The 20,598-nt window shown below is 43.9% G+C and overlaps 2 protein-coding genes and 1 long non-coding RNA gene across 8 annotated transcripts in view; 2 read left to right on the top strand and 1 right to left on the bottom strand.

Moving 5' to 3' along the window:
* Positions 1–10,041, top strand: part of LOC118380377 (coiled-coil domain-containing protein 146-like) — a 93,885-nt gene extending 83,844 nt beyond the window's left edge. The window contains 6 exon segments of the mRNA XM_052501898.1: positions 3,921–3,999; positions 4,002–4,048; positions 4,415–4,551; positions 4,689–4,830; positions 9,321–9,467; positions 9,839–10,041. Of these exon segments, the coding sequence (XP_052357858.1) occupies positions 3,921–3,999; positions 4,002–4,048; positions 4,415–4,551; positions 4,689–4,830; positions 9,321–9,467; positions 9,839–10,039 (753 nt within the window). The 3' untranslated portion in view covers positions 10,040–10,041.
* Positions 10,042–13,370: 3,329 nt separating this feature from the next.
* Positions 13,371–20,598, bottom strand: part of LOC127905998 (gamma-secretase-activating protein-like) — a 22,526-nt gene continuing 15,298 nt past the window's right edge. The window contains exons 3-6 of the mRNA XM_052501900.1: positions 17,824–17,885; positions 14,853–14,957; positions 14,636–14,732; positions 13,371–14,093 (exon numbers count right to left, since the gene is read on the bottom strand). Coding sequence (XP_052357860.1) covers positions 13,993–14,093; positions 14,636–14,732; positions 14,853–14,957; positions 17,824–17,885 — 365 coding nt within the window. The 3' untranslated portion in view covers positions 13,371–13,992. The remainder of the gene's footprint in view (positions 14,094–14,635; positions 14,733–14,852; positions 14,958–17,823; positions 17,886–20,598) is intronic.
* LOC127918626 (uncharacterized) lies at positions 18,066–19,405 on the top strand. 6 transcript variants are annotated; one of them, XR_008100607.1, is made up of 3 exons: positions 18,066–18,163; positions 18,276–18,764; positions 18,825–19,024. It is a non-coding gene; the product is annotated as an uncharacterized LOC127918626 (long non-coding RNA). The 6 variants fall into 6 exon arrangements; XR_008100603.1 differs by adding an exon at positions 19,087–19,405 and having other exon boundaries at positions 18,072–18,764; positions 18,825–18,987; XR_008100604.1 differs by adding an exon at positions 19,087–19,405 and having other exon boundaries at positions 18,072–18,764; positions 18,825–18,936.

The raw sequence follows: 20,598 nt of genomic DNA on the forward strand, positions 1-20,598 counted from the left end.
TGAGGGCGTGGGGTTTTACAGTACAGAGATGCCCTGGTTTATCAGTGCTCTGAGGGCGTGGGGGTTTTACAGTACAGAGATGCCCTGGTTTATCAGTGCTCTGAGGGCGTGGGGTTTTACAGTACAGAGATGCCCTGGTTTATCAGTGCTCTGAGGGCGTGGGGTTTTACAGTACAGAGATGCCCTGGTTTATCAGTGCTCTGAGGGCGTGGGGGTTTTACAGTACAGAGATGCCCTGGTTTATCAGTGCTCTGAGGGCGTGGGGGTTTTACAGTACAGAGATGCCCTGGTTTATCAGTGCTCTGAGGGCGTGGGGGTTTTACAGTACAGAGATGCCCTGGTTTATCAGTGCTCTGAGGGCGTGGGGTTTTACAGTACAGAGATGCCCTGGTTTATCAGTGCTCTGAGGGCGTGGGGTTTTACAGTACAGAGATGCCCTGGTTTATCAGTGCTCTGAGGGCGTGGGGGTTTTACAGTACAGAGATGCCCTGGTTTATCAGTGCTCTGAGGGCGTGGGGGTTTTACAGTACAGAGATGCCCTGGTTTATCAGTGCTCTGAGGGCGTGGGGGTTTTACAGTACAGAGATGCCCTGGTTTATCAGTGCTCTGAGGGCGTGGGGTTTTACAGTACAGAGATGCCCTGGTTTATCAGTGCTCTGAGGCGTGGGGGTTTTTACAGTACAGAGATGCCCTGGTTTATCAGTGCTCTGAGGGCGTGGGGGGTTTTACAGTACAGAGATGCCCTGGTTTATCAGTGCTCTGAGGGCGTGGGGGTTTTACAGTACAGAGATGCCCTGGTTTATCAGTGCTCTGAGGGCGTGGGGGTTTTACAGTACAGAGATGCCCTGGTTTATCAGTGCTCTGAGGGCGTGGGGGTTTTACAGTACAGAGATGCCCTGGTTTATCAGTGCTCTGAGGGCGTGGGGTTTTACAGTACAGAGATGCCCTGGTTTATCAGTGCTCTGAGGGCGTGGGGGTTTTACAGTACAGAGATGCCCTGGTTTATCAGTGCTCTGAGGGCGTGGGGTTTTACAGTACAGAGATGCCCTGGTTTGTCAGTGCTCTGAGGGCGTGGGGGTTTTACAGTACAGAGATGCCCTGGTTTATCAGTGCTCTGAGGGACTGGGGTTTTACAGTACAGAGATGCCCTGGTTTATCAGTGCTCTGAGGGCGTGGGGTTTTACAGTACAGAGATGCCCTGGTTTATCAGTGCTCTGAGGGCGTGGGGGTTTTACAGTACAGAAATGCCCTGGTTTATCAGTGCTCTGAGGGCGTGGGGGTTTTACAGTACAGAGATGCCCTGGTTTATCAGTGCTCTGAGGGCGTGGGGTTTTACAGTACAGACCTACCCTGGTTTATCAGTGCTCTGAGGGAGTTGGGGTTTTACAGTACAGACCTACCCTGGTTTATCAGTGCTCTGAGGAGTGGGGGTTTAACAGTACAGAGTCAGTCAGGCAGTGAGTGAGACGGTTAGCCAACCAGACAGTCAGTCAGGCAGTGAGACAGTTAACCAACCAGACAATCAGTCAGGCCCTGAACGGTTAACCAACCAGACAGTCAGTCAGGCAGTGAGACAGTTAACCAACCAGACAGTCAGTCAGGCAGTGAAACAGTTAACCAACCAGCCAGTCAGGCAGTGAGACAGTTAACCAACCAGACAGTCAGTCAGGCAGTGAGACAGTTAACCAACCAGACAGTCAGTCAGGCAGTGAGACAGTTAACCAACCAGCCAGTCAGGCAGTGAGACAGTTAACCAACCAGCCAGTCAGGCAGTGAGACAGTTAACCAACCAGACAGTCAGGCAGTGAGACAGTTAACCAACCAGACAGTCAGTTAACCAGCCAGTCAGGCAGTGAGACAGTTAACCAAGTCAGGCAGTGAGACAGTTAACCAGCCAGTCAGGCAGTGAGACAGTTAACCAACCAGCCAGTCAGGCAGTGAGACAGTTAACCAACCAGCCAGTCAGGCAGTGAGACAGTTAACCAACCAGTCAGTCAGGCAGTGAGACAGTTAACCAACCAGCCAGTCAGGCAGTGAGACAGTTAACCAGCCAGTCAGGCAGTGAGACAGTTAACCAGCCAGTCAGGCAGTGAGACAGTTAACCAGCCAGTCAGGCAGTGAGACAGTTAACCAACCAGCCAGTCAGGCAGTGAGACAGTAACCAACCAGCCAGTCAGGCAGTGAGACAGTGACGTCCTCCAGTATGGGCCTCAGCATGCAGCTCTGTTTCTCTCTCTGACTGATGTGAGTGATGTGAGGGTGGTGTGCAGAGTGATTAAATCACATAGTAAATCATCAGCCTCTAATGTAATGAAGGTCTCAGATCCAATCTCTCACTCTCACATTCTCTTGTTCTCTCTCTCTCTCTCGCACGCTCTCTCCCTCTTTTTCTCTGTCTCTCTCTTTCCTCTCGGCCTCTCTCCAAGGGTGGTCTCAGTCTACAGTACAGTCGTCTTTTAGTCCATCAGAGTTTGATTATGAACAGCAGAGGCATTTGAAAGTCTCATTCCGTTGTTAGAGTCCATGGAGGATGTTCCTTAGAACACGTACACATTACATCACATGACACGAAGACACCGGAGACAGAGAAAGTGTGAGACTGTCTCTGGCGTGCTTACTTCCACTGGACTCCGTGATCATATGAGATGTATGGTGTTAAACAGGACTAATGCAGCTACGCTCGTCCTGTCACAGACCTGCTAGGATCATCCCTCCTTCATTAAAGGCAGAAGACGTAACGGAGCTTCTTTTCTCTTCCTGTCTGGTGACCTCTTCTCCTCCCGATCAGCTCTGCTTCATTAGGCAGCTTCAGCTGGAAGAGAATGTGCATCACACACGCAGAAGGAGAGGGTGGTGATGTGTCTCCCGACGGGTTCATTCATACCGTGGCGTGACGTGGAGCTCCATGCACGTGTAGAAACCATGGCTGTGTGAAAGATGTGCACATCCCAAATCTCCATTCTGGGGTCAACAGCTGAGTTACAGTAATTCTGTGAATAATGAGAAATTATATAATGGTTACCAGGATAGGAAACTACATGTTATTAACCTGCAACTCATAATAACTTGCAAATCATGCAGAAACAAACCCTATGAATGCTACTTGATGTAATGGTTACCAGGAAAGGAAGCCTAGTGTATCTGTTAAGCTGCTCGTCATGCTGAAACAAACCATAATGACTTCTATCATGGTGTTGTCTAACACATCATCCCAACACAATTCAGATGATTGTGAGGTTGAGTTGGTCTCTGACACAGGAGGTTGGTGGCACCTTAATTGGGGAGGACAGGCTCGTGGTAATGGCTGGACCGGAATTAGTGGAATGGTATCAAATACATCAGACACATGGTTTCCATGGTTTCCAAGTGTTTGATAACATTCCATTCGCTCCGTTCCAATCATTATTATGAGCCGTCCTCCCCTCAGCAGCCTCCAATGGTCTCTGAATATCCTCATGGATAATAAAAGTCGACTTCTCCCTTCTTTTCTCCTCTCCTTTCTCCTCTCCTTTCTCCTCTCCTTTCTTCTCTCTCCTCTCTTTCTATTCTTCTCCTCTCTCTCTTCTCCTCTCTTCTCTTCTCCTCTATTCTTCTCCTCTCTTCTCTTCTCCTCTCTTCTCTTCTCCTCTCTTCTGTCTCCTCTCTTCTCCTCTATTCTTCTCCTCTCTTCTCCTCTCTTCTCTTCTCCTCTCTTCTGTCTCCTCTCTTCCCTCTCTTCTCTTCTCCTCTCTTCTGTCTCCTCTCCTTTCTCCTCTCCTTTCTTCTCTTCTCCTCTATTCTTCTCCTCTCTTCTCCTCTCTTCTCCTCTCTTCTGTCTCCTCTCCTTTCTTCTCTTCTCCTCTATTCTTCTCCTCTCTTCTCTTCTCCTCTCTTCTCCTCTCTTCTGTCTCCTCTCTTCCCTCTCCTGTCCTGTCCTGTAGCTGTCAGAGTGTAAGGAGCGTATGTTGGAGCTAGAGAAGGCCTTGGAGGATCCAGGACAGGAGAACAGGGCCAGAGAGCTGGAGGGAACGACCCATCTCCTGTTGAACTCATCCAGAAGATAGAACAGGTAAAGCCTACAGTACTGAAGCTGCTTTACAGTCCTGCAGGCAGATTTCAGAACAGTGGGAAGGTCTGAGTCTAAACGGTCAGTGTATCTGAAGGAGACTAGGAACACAAACTATGCCCCTTTTCTTGAGGGAAGGTGAAGTCATCAATCAAGATTACCACCAATTAATCATATCCTGTCGTTATAATTGATTGAGGTTGAAGCTGTCTCATGTTAGTGTGTGTGTGTGTGTGTGTGTGTGTGTGTGTGTGTGTGTGTGTGTGTGTGTGTGTGTGTGTGTGTGTGTGTGTGTGTGTGTGTGTGTGTGTGTGTGTGTGTGTGTGTGTGTGTGTGTGTGTGTGTGTGTGTGTGTGTGTGTGTGTTCAGCTGGAGGTTGGCTTGGCGGAGCGGGAAGAGCTGCTCCTGGAGAAGGACTTGGTGTTTGAGCAGGTGACCCGGATCTCTCAGCGAATAAGAGCGAAGGCCGAGAACGGCAAGCAGGACACACTGCAGCTAGCCAGAAGGTACACACACACACACACACACACACACACACACACACACACACACACACACACACACACACACACACACACACACACACAAAGGAAGCAGCCAAGAAGGCATCACTGCCAAGTTTCATCCATTCACACACTCACAGTCGGGGTAGAGGATCTTGGAGCGTGGTGGCCCCATGTGCCTGGGTGCAGCCTAGCAGACTGACTGCCCTCCTCACCGGCTCCCTGCAGGGCCCAGCCCAGTGTCTCCTGGATGAAGTATCACCTGCCCACCAGGCCAAGACTGTTAGTTATCTCAATGAGTCAATGAGCATCTACACACACAGCCTCACAAAGACACAAGCTCCCTAACACACTCACAGCCAATGAGCCATGTTACATGGCTCATTGGCTGTTTATCTGGAGGATGTTAGATATCAGTCTATCTGGAGGATGTTAGATATTAATTTGATCTGGAGGATGTTAGATATTAGTTTGATCTGGAGGATGTTAGATATTAGTTTGATCTGGAGGATGTTAGATATTAGTTTGATCTGGAGGATGTTAGATATTAGTTTATCTGGAGGATGTTAGATATCAGTTTATCTGGAGGATGTTAGATATTAGTTGATCTGGAGGATGTTAGATATCAGTTTATCTGGAGGATGTTAGATATTAGTTTATCTGGAGGATGTTAGATATCAGTTTATCTGGAGGATGTTATATATCAGTTTATCTGGAGGATGTTATATATCAGTTAATCTGGAGGATGTTAGATATTAGTTTATCTGGAGGATGTTAGATATTAGTTTGATCTAGAGGATGTTAGATATTAGTTTATCTGGAGGATGTTAGATATCAGTTTATCTGGAGGATGTTAGATATTAGTTTGATCTGGAGGATGTCAGATATTAGTTTGATCTGGAGGATGTCAGATATTAGTTTATCTGGAGGATGTTAGATATTAGTTTATCTGGAGGATGTTATATATTAGTTTATCTGGAGGATGTTAGATATCAGTTTATCTGGAGGATGTTAGATATTAGTTTATCTGGAGGATGTTAGATATTAGTTTATCTGGAGGATGTTAGATATTAGTTTATCTGGAGGATGTTAGATATCAGTTTATCTGGAGGATGTTATATATTAGTTTATCTGGAGGATGTTAGATATTAGTTTATCTAGAGGATGTTAGATATCAGTTTATCTGGAGGATGTTAGATATCAGTTTATCTGGAGGATGTTAGATATTAGTTTATCTGGAGGATGTTAGATATTAGTTTATCTGGAGGATGTTAGATATCTGTTTATCTGGAGGATGTTAGTTTATCTGGAGGATGTTAGATATTAGTTTATCTGGAGGATGTTAGATATCGGTTTATCTGGAGGATGTTAGATATTAGTTTATCTGGAGGATGTTAGATATCAGTTTATCTGGAGGATTTTAGATATTAGTTTATCTGGAGGATGTTAGATATCAGTTTATCTGGAGGATGTTAGTTTATCTGGAGGATGTTCAGATATTAGTTTATCTGGAGGGATGTTAGATATTAGTTTATCTGGAGGATGTTAGACCATTAGTTTATCTGGAGGATGTTCAGATACTAGTTTGATCTAGACCATGTTAGATATTGTTGATCTGGAGGATGTTAGATAGGCTAGTTGATCTGGAGGATGTTAGATATCTAGTTGTATCTGGAGGATTGTTAGATATTAGTTTATCAGGAGGATGTTAGACCAGGCTAGTTTATCTGGAGGATGTTAGATATCAGTTTATCTGGAGGATGTTAGATATTAGTTTATCTGGAGGACTGTTTAGATATTAGTTTGTCTGACCAGATGTTAGATAATGTTTATCTGGAGGATGTTAGACCAGCTAGTTGTTCTAGAGGATGTTGATCTAGAGGATGTTAGATATTAGTTTATCTGGACCAGGATGTTAGATACTGTTTGATCTGGAGGATGTTAGATATTAGTTTATCTGGAGGATGTTAGATATGTCAGTTTGATCTGGAGGATGTTAGATATCAGTTTATCTGGAGGATGTTAGATATTAGTTTGATCTAGAGGATGTTAGATTGATCTGGAGGATTAGTTTAATGCACTATTGCCAGGTGACTGCAGGTGTCTGAGTATTTTAGATTACAGCATTTGTAGTCTGGTGGAGGCAGGGATGAAATGAATGTAGCCCGTCAAGTCTAAGGCTAGTACTGTTCAGATCCAGGCTAGTACAACTGGGACCAGGCTAAGGTCAACTGTTTATACTGTAGATCCCTGTCACCAACTGGGACCAGGCTAGGTACTGTTCAGGATTATACTAGTCCCTGTTCAGACCAGGCTAGTACTGTTATACAGGCTAGTACTGTTCAGACCAGGCTAGGTACTGTTCAGACCAGGCTAGTACTGTTCAGACCAGGCTAGTACTGTTCAGACCAGACTAGTACTGTTCAGTCAGGATTTACTAGTACTGTTCAGACCAGGCTAAGGTACTGTCAGGATTAGGCTAGTACTGTAACCAACTGGGACCAGGCTAGTACTGTTCAGACCATACTGTAGTCCCTGTCACCAACTGGGACCAGGCTAGTACTGTTCAGACCAGGCTAAGTACTGTTCAGACCAGGCTAGTACTGTTCATACCAGGTTAGCACTGTTCAGACCAGAATAGTACTGTTCTAGTTCCAGACAAGTACTGTTCAACAAGGCTAACTAACAATTCCAAAACTACTGTCTTAGGCACAGTACTGTTAAAGAATAGATAAGGATTTTGAAGGCTAGTACTGTTCAGACCAGCATACAGTACTGTTCAGACAGGTATAGTACTATGACTAGTATGTTCAGACCAAAGTAAACTGTGGCAGACCAGGCTAGTACTGTTCAGACCAGGATGCAGTACTGTTCCAGACCAGTATAGTACTGTTCAGACCAGATGAATACTGTAGGTAAGACCAGACTAGTACATTGTTTCAGACCAGGCTAGTATTTACATGTTCCCAACTACCCCCGACTAGAGAAACTCTGTCTTTTCAAATAACATGTCAGTTGGCTGCTATCTGTCTATCTGTCTATCTGTCAGTCTGTCAGGCTGTCTGGTGTTGAACCAACCCCCTCTCTCTCTCTCTCCCAGGTGAATGCAGTTGCAGGGCCGTATCTGGAGGAGTCAACCAGGAGGATGATGGCTGTGGTGTCTGAGTTGTTGATGCGCTTGCCAGCGCCATGACCCTTCCAGGTAAATAGGAGACTATTTTAGATTGACCAGCATTTCCTAGTCTGGTGGACCCATACTGTAGATCCCCTGTAACCAACTGGGACCAGGCTAAGGTCAGGATGTCTAAGGATTATACTGTAGATCCCTGTAACCAACTGGGAACAGGCTAAGGTCAAGTCTAAGGATTAGTTTGTCTGTAGATCCCTGTAACCAACTGGGACCAGGCTAAGGTCAAATCTAAGGATTATACTGTAGATCCCTGTAACCAACTGGGACCAGGCTAAGGTCAAGTCTAAGGATTATACTGTAGATCCCTGTAACCAACTGGGACCAGGCTAAGGTCAAGTCTAAGGATTATACTGTAGATCCCTGTAACCAACTGGGAACAGGCTAAGGTCAAGTCTAAGGGATTATACTGTAGATCCCTGTAACCAACTGGGACCAGGCTAAGGTCAAATCTAAGGATTATACTGTAGATCCCTGTAACCAACTGGGACCAGGCTGGAGGTCAAGTCTAAGGATTATGAACAGCATTCTCTGTAGATCCCTGTAACCAACTGGGACCAGGCAGTGTCAAGTCTAAGGATTATACTGTGGATCCCTGTCACCAACTGGGACCAGGCTAAGGTCAAGTCTAAGGATTATACTGTAGATCCCTGTCACCAACTGGGACCAGGCTAAGGTCAAGTCTAAGGATTATACTGTAGATCCCTGTAACCAACTGGGACAGGAACAAGGTCAAGTCTAAGGATTTATCCGCAGACTGTAGATCCCTGTCACCAACTGGGACCAGGCTAAGGTCAAGTCTAAGGATTATACTGTAGATCCCTGTCACCAACTGGGACCAGGCTAAGGTCAAGTCTAAGGATTATACTGTAGATCCCTGTAACCAACTGGGACCAGGCTAAGGTCAAGTCTAAGGATTATACTGTAGATCCCTGTAACCAACTGGGATCAGGCTAAGGTCAAGTCTAAGGATTATACTGTAGATTCCTGTAGCCAACTGGGACCAGGCTAAGGTCAAATCTAAGGATTATACTGTAGATCCCTGTAACCAACTGGGATCAGGCTAAGGTCAAGTCTAAGGATTATACTGTAGATCCCTGTAACCAACTGGGATCAGGCTAAGGTCAAGTCTAAGGATTATATTGTAGATCCCTGTAACCAACTGGGATCAGGCTAAGGTCAAGTCTAAGGATTATATTGTAGATCCCTGTAACCAACTGGGACCAGGCTAAGGTCAAGTCTAAGGATTATACTGTAGATCCCTGTCACCAACTGGGACCAGGCTAAGGTCAAGTCTAAGGATTATACTGTAGATCCCTGTAACCAACTGGGATCAGGCTAAGGTCAAGTCTAAGGATTATATTGTAGATCCCTGTAACCAACTGGGACCAGGCTAAGGTCAAGTCTAAGGATTATACTGTAGATCCCTGCAGCCAACTGGGATCAGGCTAAGGTCAAGTCTAAGGATTTCCAACTTTTACGACATCATCCTCTTTCCCTACATCGATCTACCCAAGCACAAATATCCTCCTAATAATGTTCCTCTTCCTGACATTCCATGTTGTGTTGATCCCACCCCTGTCAGGAGCTGAAGGAGAGGGAGCTGTTCCTGGACACCTGCCACCGGCGCCTGGACCAGGGTCTGCCCCCCTCTGAAGACCTGGAGCAGGAGTGGCAACACATCCTCAGGGATGAGCAGCGCAGGCAGGCCGACCAGCAGGAGAAAGACAGGGTCAGTCACCCTCCATGACCCTCTACCACAGGACTTTGAATTAGGGATAATTCATGGAGGAATTCATAAATGTTGAACTTGATGCTGAACTTTGTACTTCTACACTGATAAGTTAACACTGCATTTAACACTTTGACTGTCTGGCAATCAGATAGAAAAGTTATGTAGAAATAGATGTGCCTCTCTGACATGTAGCAAATGGGGAATCTTTTTCAGCTCTATTCATGGTATTTCTATCTGCAATGTTCAGTACATTGAACCTGTTCTCTCAGTACATTTCTAGATACTCTTTTAGATGTACAGTATACCATGAGTTAAATACCAGTATATAGTATACTATTTGAAGACCTGGATTCTCTCCTCTGTTACAGCTGGTGGAGGAGGAGGAGAGGTCCCAGCTCCCTAGTGGGGTGTACACCACGGCCGAGGCCCGACCCACGCCTACATCCCCCTGGGGGGACACCCTGCCCCTGCCCAAGCCCTACGGAGCCCTGGCCCCCTTCAAACCCTCTGAGCCCGGCACCAACATCAGACACATTCGCAAGCCTGAACCAAAACCCATTGAGATATAGACCTGGACCAAACCCATTGATATATACTATAGACCTGGAACAAACCCATTGAGATATAGACCTGGACCAAACCCATTGAGATATAGACCTGGACCAAACCCATTGATATATACTGTAGACCTGGACCAAACCCATTGAGATATAGACCTGGACCAAACCCATTGATATATACTATAGACCTGGACCAAACCCATTGAGATATAGACCTGGACCAAAGCCATTGAGATATAGACCTGGACCAAACCCATTGATATATACTGTAGACCTGGACCAAACCCATTGAGATATAGACCTGGACCAAACCCATTGATATATACTATAGACCTGGACCAAACCCATTGAGATATAGACCTGGACCAAACCCATTGAGATATAGACCTGGACCAAACCCATTGAGATATAGACCTGGTCCAAACCCATTGATATATACTGTAGACCTGGACCAAACCCATTGAGATATACTGTAGACCTGGACCAAACCCATTGATATATACTGTACACCTGGACCAAACCCATTGAGATATACTGTAGACCTGGACCAAACCCATTGAGATATACTGTAGACCTGGACCAAACCCATTGAGATATACTGTAGACCTGGACCAAAACCCATTGATATATACTATAGACCTGGACCAAACCCATTGATATATAGACCTGGACCAAACCCATTGAGATATAGACCTGGACCAAACCCATTGAGATATAGACCTGGACCAAACCCATTGAGATATAGACCTGGACCAAACCCATTGAGATATACTGTAGACCTGGACCAAACCCATTGAGATATACTATAGACCTGGACCAAACCCATTGAGATATACTGTAGACCTGGACCAAACCCATTGATATATACTATAGACCTGGACCAAACCCATTGATATATACTATAGACCTGGACCAAACCCATTGAGATTTAGACCTGGACCAAACCCATTGATATATACTGTAGACCTGGAACAAACCCATTGAGATATACTGTAGACTTGGACCAAACCCATTGATATATACTGTAGACCTGGACCAAACCCATTGATATATACTGTAGAACTGGACCAAACCCATTGATATATACTATAGACCTGGACCAAACCCAATAAGATATACTATAGACCTGGACCAAACCCATTAAGATATACTGTAGACCTGGACCAAACCCATTGAGATATAGACCTGACCAAACCCATTAAGATATACTGTAGACCTGGACCAAACCCATTGATATATACTATAGACCTGGACCAAACCCATTAAGATATACTGTAGACCTGGACCAAACCCATTGAGATATAGACCTGGACCAAACCCATTAAGATATACTGTAGACCTGGACCAAACCCATTGATATATACTGTAGACCTGGACCAAACCCATTGAGATATACTGTAGACCTGGACCAAACCCATTGATATATACTGTAGACCTGGACCAAACCCATTGAGATATACTGTAGACCTGGACCAAACCCATTGAGATATACTGTAGACCTGGACCAAACCCATTGAGATATACTATAGACCTGGACCAAACCCATTGAGATATACTGTAGACCTGGACCAAACCCATTGATATATACTGTAGACCTGGACCAAACCCATTGATATATACTGTAGACCTGGACCAAACCCATTGAGATATACTGTAGACCTGGACCAAACCCATTGAGATATACTGTAGACCTGGACCAAACCCATTGATATATACTGTAGACCTGGACCAAACCCATTGAGATATAGACCTGGACCAAACCCATTGATATATACTATAGACCTGGACCAAACCCATTGAGATATACTGTAGACCTGGACCAAACCCATTGAGATATACTGTAGACCTGGACCAAAACCATTGAGATATACTGTAGACCTGGACCAAACCCATTGAGATATACTGTAGACCTGGACCAAACCCATTGAGATATACTGTAGACCTGGACCAAACCCATTGAGATATACTGTAGACCTGGACCTGGAAAACCCATTGAGATATACTGTAGACCTGGACCAACCCCATTGAGATATACTGTAGACCTGGACCAAACCCATTGAGATATACTATAGACCTGGACCAAACCCATTGAGATATACTGTAGACCTGGACCAACCCCATTGAGATATACTGTAGACCTGGACCAAACCCATTGAGATATACTGTAGACCTGGACCAAACCCATTGAGATATACTGTAGACCTGGACCAAACCCATTGAGATATACTATAGACCTGGACCAAACACATTGAGATACACTGTAGACCTGGACCAAACCCATTGAGATATACTGTAGACCTGGACCAAACCCATTGAGATATACTGTAGACCTGGACCAAACCCATTGAGATATACTATAGACCTGGACCAAACACATTGAGATACACTGTAGACCTGGACCAAACCCTCTAGTACTACGTCTAACCCACCTAGATGTATCTGGGACTATAAAGTGACAACATACAATTAATCAACATTTAATTCAGTTAAATTTCTGTTGGCACTAATAGCACTCCATATGAGATACTTGGGTTACCAGTAACAGGAGAATATTTATAATCTAGGAGAGTAGCAGCCAATCATCATAGGGCCTTTAGATTGTCAACACAAGCTCATTAAACAGCAGGTATATTTGAACCTCGTCTGCTGATCCTTTTTCCTTGCTGAGAAGCGGAGCAGGGAGCGTGCCATGCATCTGGGTTGGATTTCTGCTGAAGTCACAGGCACGAGGTCTTACTGGCAACACTGTAGCTGTTTCTATTTACCCTCCTCCAGTAACCACCTCACAGAGAATCTTTCAGAGGGAATTCACGCATGATTCTTTACATTTATGGTAAAGGAGGAAGAGAAAGTGGAGTGTGTGTGGTAATGAGTTACATTGGTTGCATTAGTTTGCTTGTGTTGTGTGTGTGTGTGTGTGTGTGTGTGTGTGTGTGTGTGTGTGTGTGTGTGTGTGTGTGAGAGAGAGAGTTCTGCGATTCTGAGAATTAAAGTTTGGCTTTGGGAGAAGTGTGCCTGGTGTTCTGACTTGTGGAAGCACCCAAACCAGTGACATCAGATATTCTGTAGAAAGCCTGTTCATTTCCTGAGCGACTGTATCTGTGGAGTTAGCCAGGTCTCAGTCTGTTCCTCAGCTGACAGGGTGTGTCTCTGACTGTCTCAACCATAACAAGCCACACTGCAGCAGAGTGGCTAACATTAGCATGTGATGATGGGATAATTTACTTATTTATGGTTGACTTATCTGTCCCTTAATGTCACTGTATGAGTCATAGAGAATCGTGTCAATGTGACGCTGCCACGACTATCATGAGCGGTCTTATTGAACGAAGACAGACAGTTGTTAGAAACATGCAACAAATATTTTATTTCGTGTTTCATTGATACAATATGGCTTTTACACGTGTAAACATGACGACAAAAATCCCTTTTCCTGTTTATTATTGTACCTGATCAACACATTTCCTGTATTCCACACAACGGTGTTATTCCTGAAATCTAACCATGCTTCAGTTCCTCTGAAATGGAAATATACCGGCATCGTACAGGACACATGTTGTGGAAATTCAGACACCTTCCAGAGAACTTCCCTTCTTACTGTAAGAGCCTCATCCATCTGGTCTGAGTGGGAGGGTTGAGCAACAGGCAGAGAGGGCAGAAATATAAATCTGTCAAATTAATGCTTAACCGATGACTATTGTCACCATTTACATTTTTACATTTAAGTCATTTAGCAGACACCAGACCCATCGTTCATCAGAATCTGATGTATTTTCATAGATTCTCATGTATTGGAATATTGAGTGATCAACATTTAAAGTGTCATTTCAAACAGTCCCCGAACTCTGACACAGTCCCCGCTCACTGAGTACTAGTGGAATATGGAGTGTTGAGTGAAAACTTGGAGCCTTGACCTGCTCCCCCTCTTTCTTCACCTCCCTTCACCTCGGTCCCTCCCTCCATCACTTGTCCTGGAAGCCCAGCAGGATCAGAGTCTGTTTCAGAGCCGTCTCCTCCACAAACCTGGCATCCACATTCTCCTGCTCCTCAAAAGGGTTCAGAGCTGCAGCACAGAATAGACACACCATCAGACACCCACACACAGTACACACACAGTACACACACAGTACACACACAGTACACACACACCATCAGACACCCACACACAGTACACATACAGTACACACACAGAACACACACACCATCAGACACCCACACACAGTACACACACAGAACACACACACACCATCAGACACCCACACACAGAATACACACAGAACACACACACCATCAGACACCCACACACAGTACACACACAGTACACACACAGAACACACACCGTACACATACAGAACACACACAGTACACACACAGAACACACACTGTACACACACTGTACACACACAGTACACACACTGTACACACACAGAACACACACAGTACACACACAGTACACACACAGTACACACACTGTACGCACACAGAACACACACAGAACACACACAGTACACACACAGTACACACACAGTACACACAGTTTGGCTTGGCTGTTTAATAAGCTAGTTTCACTTGTGGAGACAAAAGAAACATTCTCTGAATAAATACCTCGGTCTTCCACATCCAACAGAATTTTGGTCAGGAAGGTGAGAGGCAGGAACTCAGGCCTGAAGCCAGGCTCATCTCTCTCCATGAACATAGAACCCTGGAACAACAGACAAACCATCTAACTAATCAAGTCCAGCAGTATTTACTTCCTGCTCTTGGTGATATTGAATTGGTGATTGTACAGTTGATTAGTCGAAGCTGAATAAGACAGTGTTACTTTGGTTTTGTCGTGTTTCTCCAGCAGGCCTCTGACATAGTCTCTGGAGATACAGGCTGAACTGATGGGGTGATCCCACAGGTGACAGATCCTCTGCTCCATGGACTGGAAACAACAACAACAACAGGTATCTAGTTACCCCATGTCCTCCATCACCAGGCCTTCAACAGAAGTTTCTCAACCTGTGTAAAACCTAGCGTGTTGACTGGGAAATGATTCGCTATTCACTATGGGCCCGATTCCGACTTAGGAAATGACGCCTTTCCTACGCACCTCTCGGTAGTCGGTATTCAGACTTACCTTATGCAGGTGCGTAACGGGCTTTGCAGGCGTGTTTCCCTTGCGCATGTAATTCAACCAATGAAAACCCTCCCACTTGCTGGCCAACAGATTTTCTCGTGGAGTTTTCATTCAATATGGTTTTCAGTCCATTTCTCTTAAAGCCAGTATGGTTTTCAGTACATTTCTCTTAAAGCCAGTATGGTTTTCAGTCCATTCTCTTAAAGCCAATATGGTTTTCAGTCCATTTCCCTTAAAGCCAGTATGGTTTTCAGTACATTTCTCTTAAAGCCAATATGGTTTTCAGTACATTTCTCTTAAAGCCAATATGGTTTTCAGTCCATTTCTCTTAAAGCCGGATGTACACTAAACGACTTTCAAAATCCTAACATCACTAAACCTCACATTGAACCAGCATCTTTGTTTTTTTGTTGTCTTGCCAACCTAGTGGTGGACACTAAATGATGTGATTAAATGTAACGTAGCTTCAACGAGCTGTGGCTCAAAGCAGCCTCAAACGCTTTCAGTCAGACATTCACTCTTGCCATACAGAGTTGAAATATCAAGCCAACATTTTTTAATTGAATAACATTGCTTGTGAGCTTCAGAGCTGTAACGATTTCAAACCAACTTGGAGGCGCACTTTGGCTTTGAAGGCAAGTACAAACACATACTAGTAGTAGTCATCACTCCTTCTGGAGACTCTACACATCCTGCGGAACAACGTCATCTCACTGGCTTCTTCTGGGGATTGTGTCTCCGATCTCAAAAACCTGTCTGGGACAGCTAAATCAGGGCCAAAATAATGTAGTGCACACCCGGCTTAAGCCATCCCTTTAAATACGGTGTCCCCTTAATTATAATGTTGTTGACAGACTAGAATAGATAGAGAGAACGGGTTCAGAACGGGTTCAGATCAATAGGGATCAATGAAAGAAAGACATCCATACATCTTCGTCTCCATTTCAACTGGTAGATTTTTTTTTAAATACTCTGATTTGTTAGATTATTTAGGCACATTTTATATAATAATAATAATAATAATATAATAATAATAATAATAATATAATAATATATGCCATTTAGTCTTAAGAAAGTATGTATGAATCATAAACCAACCGGTTTGGAGAGCCTTTACTCAAAATATATTTATGAATAAAAAAATACAGTGGTTTGATTCAATATATGAAATATTGGAAGGTGGAAAAGTGTAGAATAGGGGTTGAACTTCCTGATTCTCACAACGGTCCAGTCGTGGTGAACCGTGAGTCTACCTGATTCTCACAACGGTCCAGTCGTGGTGAACCGTGAGTCTACCCTGATTCTCACAACGGTCCAGTCGTGGTGAACCGTGAGTCTACCCTGATTCTCACAACGGTCCGGTCGTGGTGAACCGTGAGTCTACCCTGATTCTCACAACGGTCCAGTCGTGGTGAACCGTGAGTCTACCCTGATTCTCACAACGGTCCGGTCGTGGTGAACCGTGAGTCTACCCTGATTCTCACAACGGTCCAGTCGTGGTGAACCGTGAGTCAGGCTCCAGGTTTAACCTGCTACGTGTGGTCTGAGTTCCATAATGATCTAATAGGCTACATGTCCTACATTATTGCACAACGTTAGTCTATATGATCCAGTAATGCTAGCGACCTTCAGGAACAACGACACTGACATGACAGTGGAAGGGAGGGTCAACAGAATGGAATGATGCTAAATGTAAGGTACAAATTGAAGAAAACTAACACTTATAAATGTATGTGGGTATTACTGATGGTGGCTCCTGATATAGTGCCTAATATTTAACATGATACAAATAGTCAAATAAACCGGCGAAAAGCCCAGGAATATAATTCAAACATTTTAAAGTGCATACATCAAGTCAGGAGGTTGAGCCCTACAGACGCCTGTAGCCTGGCTCTCCACGTTTCATCCAAATGATGAGGCATACAATTCAAATTCTGAATAATGGCTCAGCTATTTACAGCCTATTTCACTGTCCCACTTGAGACCGGTAGGTTCATTAGACCATATTAATGGTTTCATTGTGTGTAAAAGGTGGTGGAATTATGAGGGAATTAAATCAAGGTCAGAATACGAAGTATCTGTAGACACCTCCGCCACACTCTGACCTCCACCCCAAAGAAAACCGAGGTCAGAATACGAAGTATCTGTAGACACCTCCGCCACACTCTGACCTCCACCCCAAACAAAACCGAGGTCAGAATACGGTATCTGTGGACACCTCCGCCACACTCTGACCTCCACCCCAAACAAAACCGAGGTCAGAATACGAAGTATCTGTGGACACCTCCGCCACACTCTGACCTCCACCCCAAACAAAACAGAGGTCAGAATACGAAGTATCTGTAGACACCTCCACCACACTCTGACCTCCACCCCAAACAAAACAGAGGTCAGAAAATGCAGAGAGAAGTGTATCTAAAGGGAATTATGTTCCATTTCGGCTCGCTTCACTCGGGACGGAATCCCCCTATAAATATGAGAATGAAGAGCAGAAGTCAGAGTCTGTTTCTCTGTTGTACCTTCTTCACTTCCCTCTGGGCTGCAACAATAGTCCAAGACTCATCTGATTGGCTAAAACAATCATCACATTCCACTGCTTAGACAGCAGGAAGTAACAAACAGCAGCAACTACAAGATGCAATTAACACCTTTGAGAGAAATGTAACTTTACCTCTGGTAGTCTCTTCAGAATGCTGAACTTCAGCTCCTCGTTGGCATCACTGTTGTCTAGATCTACACAAGAGGAAAAATAGACAGTTTTGTAATCAACTTAAAATCATCCAAACCTTTCATCTTCAGTAATACTGTTTCTATTGTCCCAGGAGGACTTTCTGGGAGTGTGAAAACACCAAGTCCATATCAACCATCTCTGACCAGTACATTATTCAAAACACCAAGGTAAAGTCAATATCAAACCATCTCTGACTACTACATTATTAAAAACACCAAGGTCAAGTCCATATCAAACATTATCAACCATCTCTGACTACTACATTATTCAAAACACCAAGGTAAAGTCAATATCAACCATCTCTAACTACTACATTATTAAAAACAGCAAGGTCAAGTCCATATCAAACATTATCAACCATCTCTGACTACTACATTATTCAAAACACAAAGGTAAAGTCAATATCAAACATTATCAACCATCTCTGACTAATACATTATTCAAAACACCAAGGTAAAGTCCATATCAACCATCTCTAACTACTACATTATTCAAAACACCAAGGTCCAGTCCATATCAACCATCTCTGACTACTACATTATTCAAAACACCAAGGTAAAGTCAATATCAACCATCTCTGACTACTACATTATTAAAAACACCAAGGTCAAGTCCATATCAAACATTATCAACCATCTCTGACTACTACATTATTCAAAACACCAAGGTAAAGTCCATATCAACCATCTCTGACTACTACATTATTCAAAACACCAAGGTAAAGTCAATATCAACCATCTCTAACTACTACATTATTCAAAACACCAAGGTCAAGTCAATATCAAACATTATGAACCATCTCTGACTACTACATTATTCAAAACACCAAGGTCAAGTCAATATCAACCATCTCTAACTACTACATTATTCAAAACACCAAGGTCAAGTCAATATCAAACATTATCAACCATCTCGACTACTACATTATTCAAAACACCAAGGTCAAGTCCATATCAAACATTATCAACCATCTCTGACTACTACATTATTCAAAACACCAAGGTCAAGTCAATATCAACCATCTCTGACTACTACATTATTCAAAACACCAAGGTCAAGTCAATATCAACCATCTCTGACTACTACATTATTCAAAACACCAAGGTCAAGTCAATATCAACCATCTCTGACTACTACATTATTCATAACACCAGGTCAAGTCAATATCAACCATCTAACTACTACATTATTCATAACACCAAGGTAAAGTCCATATCAAACATTATCAACCATCTCTGACTACTACATTATTCTCTGCTGACATTTTCCTTTTCACCGTCTAGATGAAATACTGAAACATCATGTTTTGTACTTTGCTTTCATCTTCAGAGATTGTTTTGTTTGTCCCCAGAGGAAGAGCTGTGATATAAACTGTACTGAAACTGGCCAAGCATGAAACACTATAGTATTGCCTTCTGATTGTTACCAGGTACAAACAGAGTCAGTGTGGTAACAGGAACACTAACATCCCACTGTTTGGGTCTTGTAACATCTTAACACAAGACTGTATTGTAATGGGATATCTTAAAAAGATTGAGATGTCAATGCAAGTATTGAGAAACCTGTCCAAGCATGAAAGGGTATCGAGGGCTGTATGCATTGCACCCTTCTTCCTACTAGGTACTGACTGTCTGTCTGGGAGGGTTTGTACGAGTTGACCTTTGTATTACAAGAGTGTAAGTCAAGACATTCAGATTCTCTCAAGCAAACTGTTTGGGTATAGCAATAACACTTCAATATCTTTGTAAAGAAACAACTATAGATATGAAGATATGAATGCAATTATTGTTGCATTTCAAACTGGATGAGGGATGAGGGCATGTTTAGTCTGAGTTGTATCTAACAGGGATAAAACCCTGCAGGACTGTGGGTGGGAGTGGTACTGGCACTTGGGCTTCTAGCGCTTACATTCCATGATTATTGTCTTGGCAAACACTACACTGTGCAACATCTACACAACACAGTCCCTCACTCCAGTCCCTCCTCTCCAGTCCCTCTCTCCAGTCCTTCAATCCAGTCCCTCACTCCAGGCCCCCCTCTCCAGTCCCTCAATCCCTCTCTCCAGTCCCTCAATCCCTCGCCCAATCAATCTCTCGAGTCCTTCGCTCCAGTCCTCGGTCCAGTCCCTCTCTCCAGTCCCTCGTTCCAGTCCCTCGCTCCAGTCCTCGCTCCAGTCCCCTCTCCAGTCCCTCTCTCCAGTCCTCTCTCCAGTCCCTCTCTCCAGTCCTCTCTCCAGTCCCTCGTTCCAGTCCCTCACTCTAGTCCCTCACTCCAACTACAGTACCAGCCAATCAGTTGTGTTGTGACAAGGTAGAGGTGGTATACAGAAGATAGACCTATTTGGTAAAATAACAAACCATAGTATGTCAAGAACAGTTCAAATAAGCAAAGAGAAATGAGTCCATCATTACTTTAAGACATGAAGGTCCGTCAAACAGGGAGATTTAATGAACTTTTTAATGTTTCTTCAAGTGCAGTCGCAAAAACTATTATGAAACAACAGTGTCCTAACGAGAGAGCATGTTCTATCACAGGCTAAATCATGCCTCATTAGCTCCTTATGACTGCCTCATCAACCCTGCCAGGAAATGCATAAACTTGATCTCCACTATAAAAGCATCAGACATTATCTCTCATTTCTTATAGTGTCATTTGGTTTTCAACTTGGCAGAAATTTGTATAAAACTTGCTGTCAGTCTCTCCTTCCCTTTTCTT

This window comes from Oncorhynchus keta, unplaced genomic scaffold, assembly GCF_023373465.1.
Source record: "Oncorhynchus keta strain PuntledgeMale-10-30-2019 unplaced genomic scaffold, Oket_V2 Un_contig_14664_pilon_pilon, whole genome shotgun sequence".
Classification (NCBI taxonomy): Eukaryota; Metazoa; Chordata; class Actinopteri; order Salmoniformes; family Salmonidae; genus Oncorhynchus; species Oncorhynchus keta.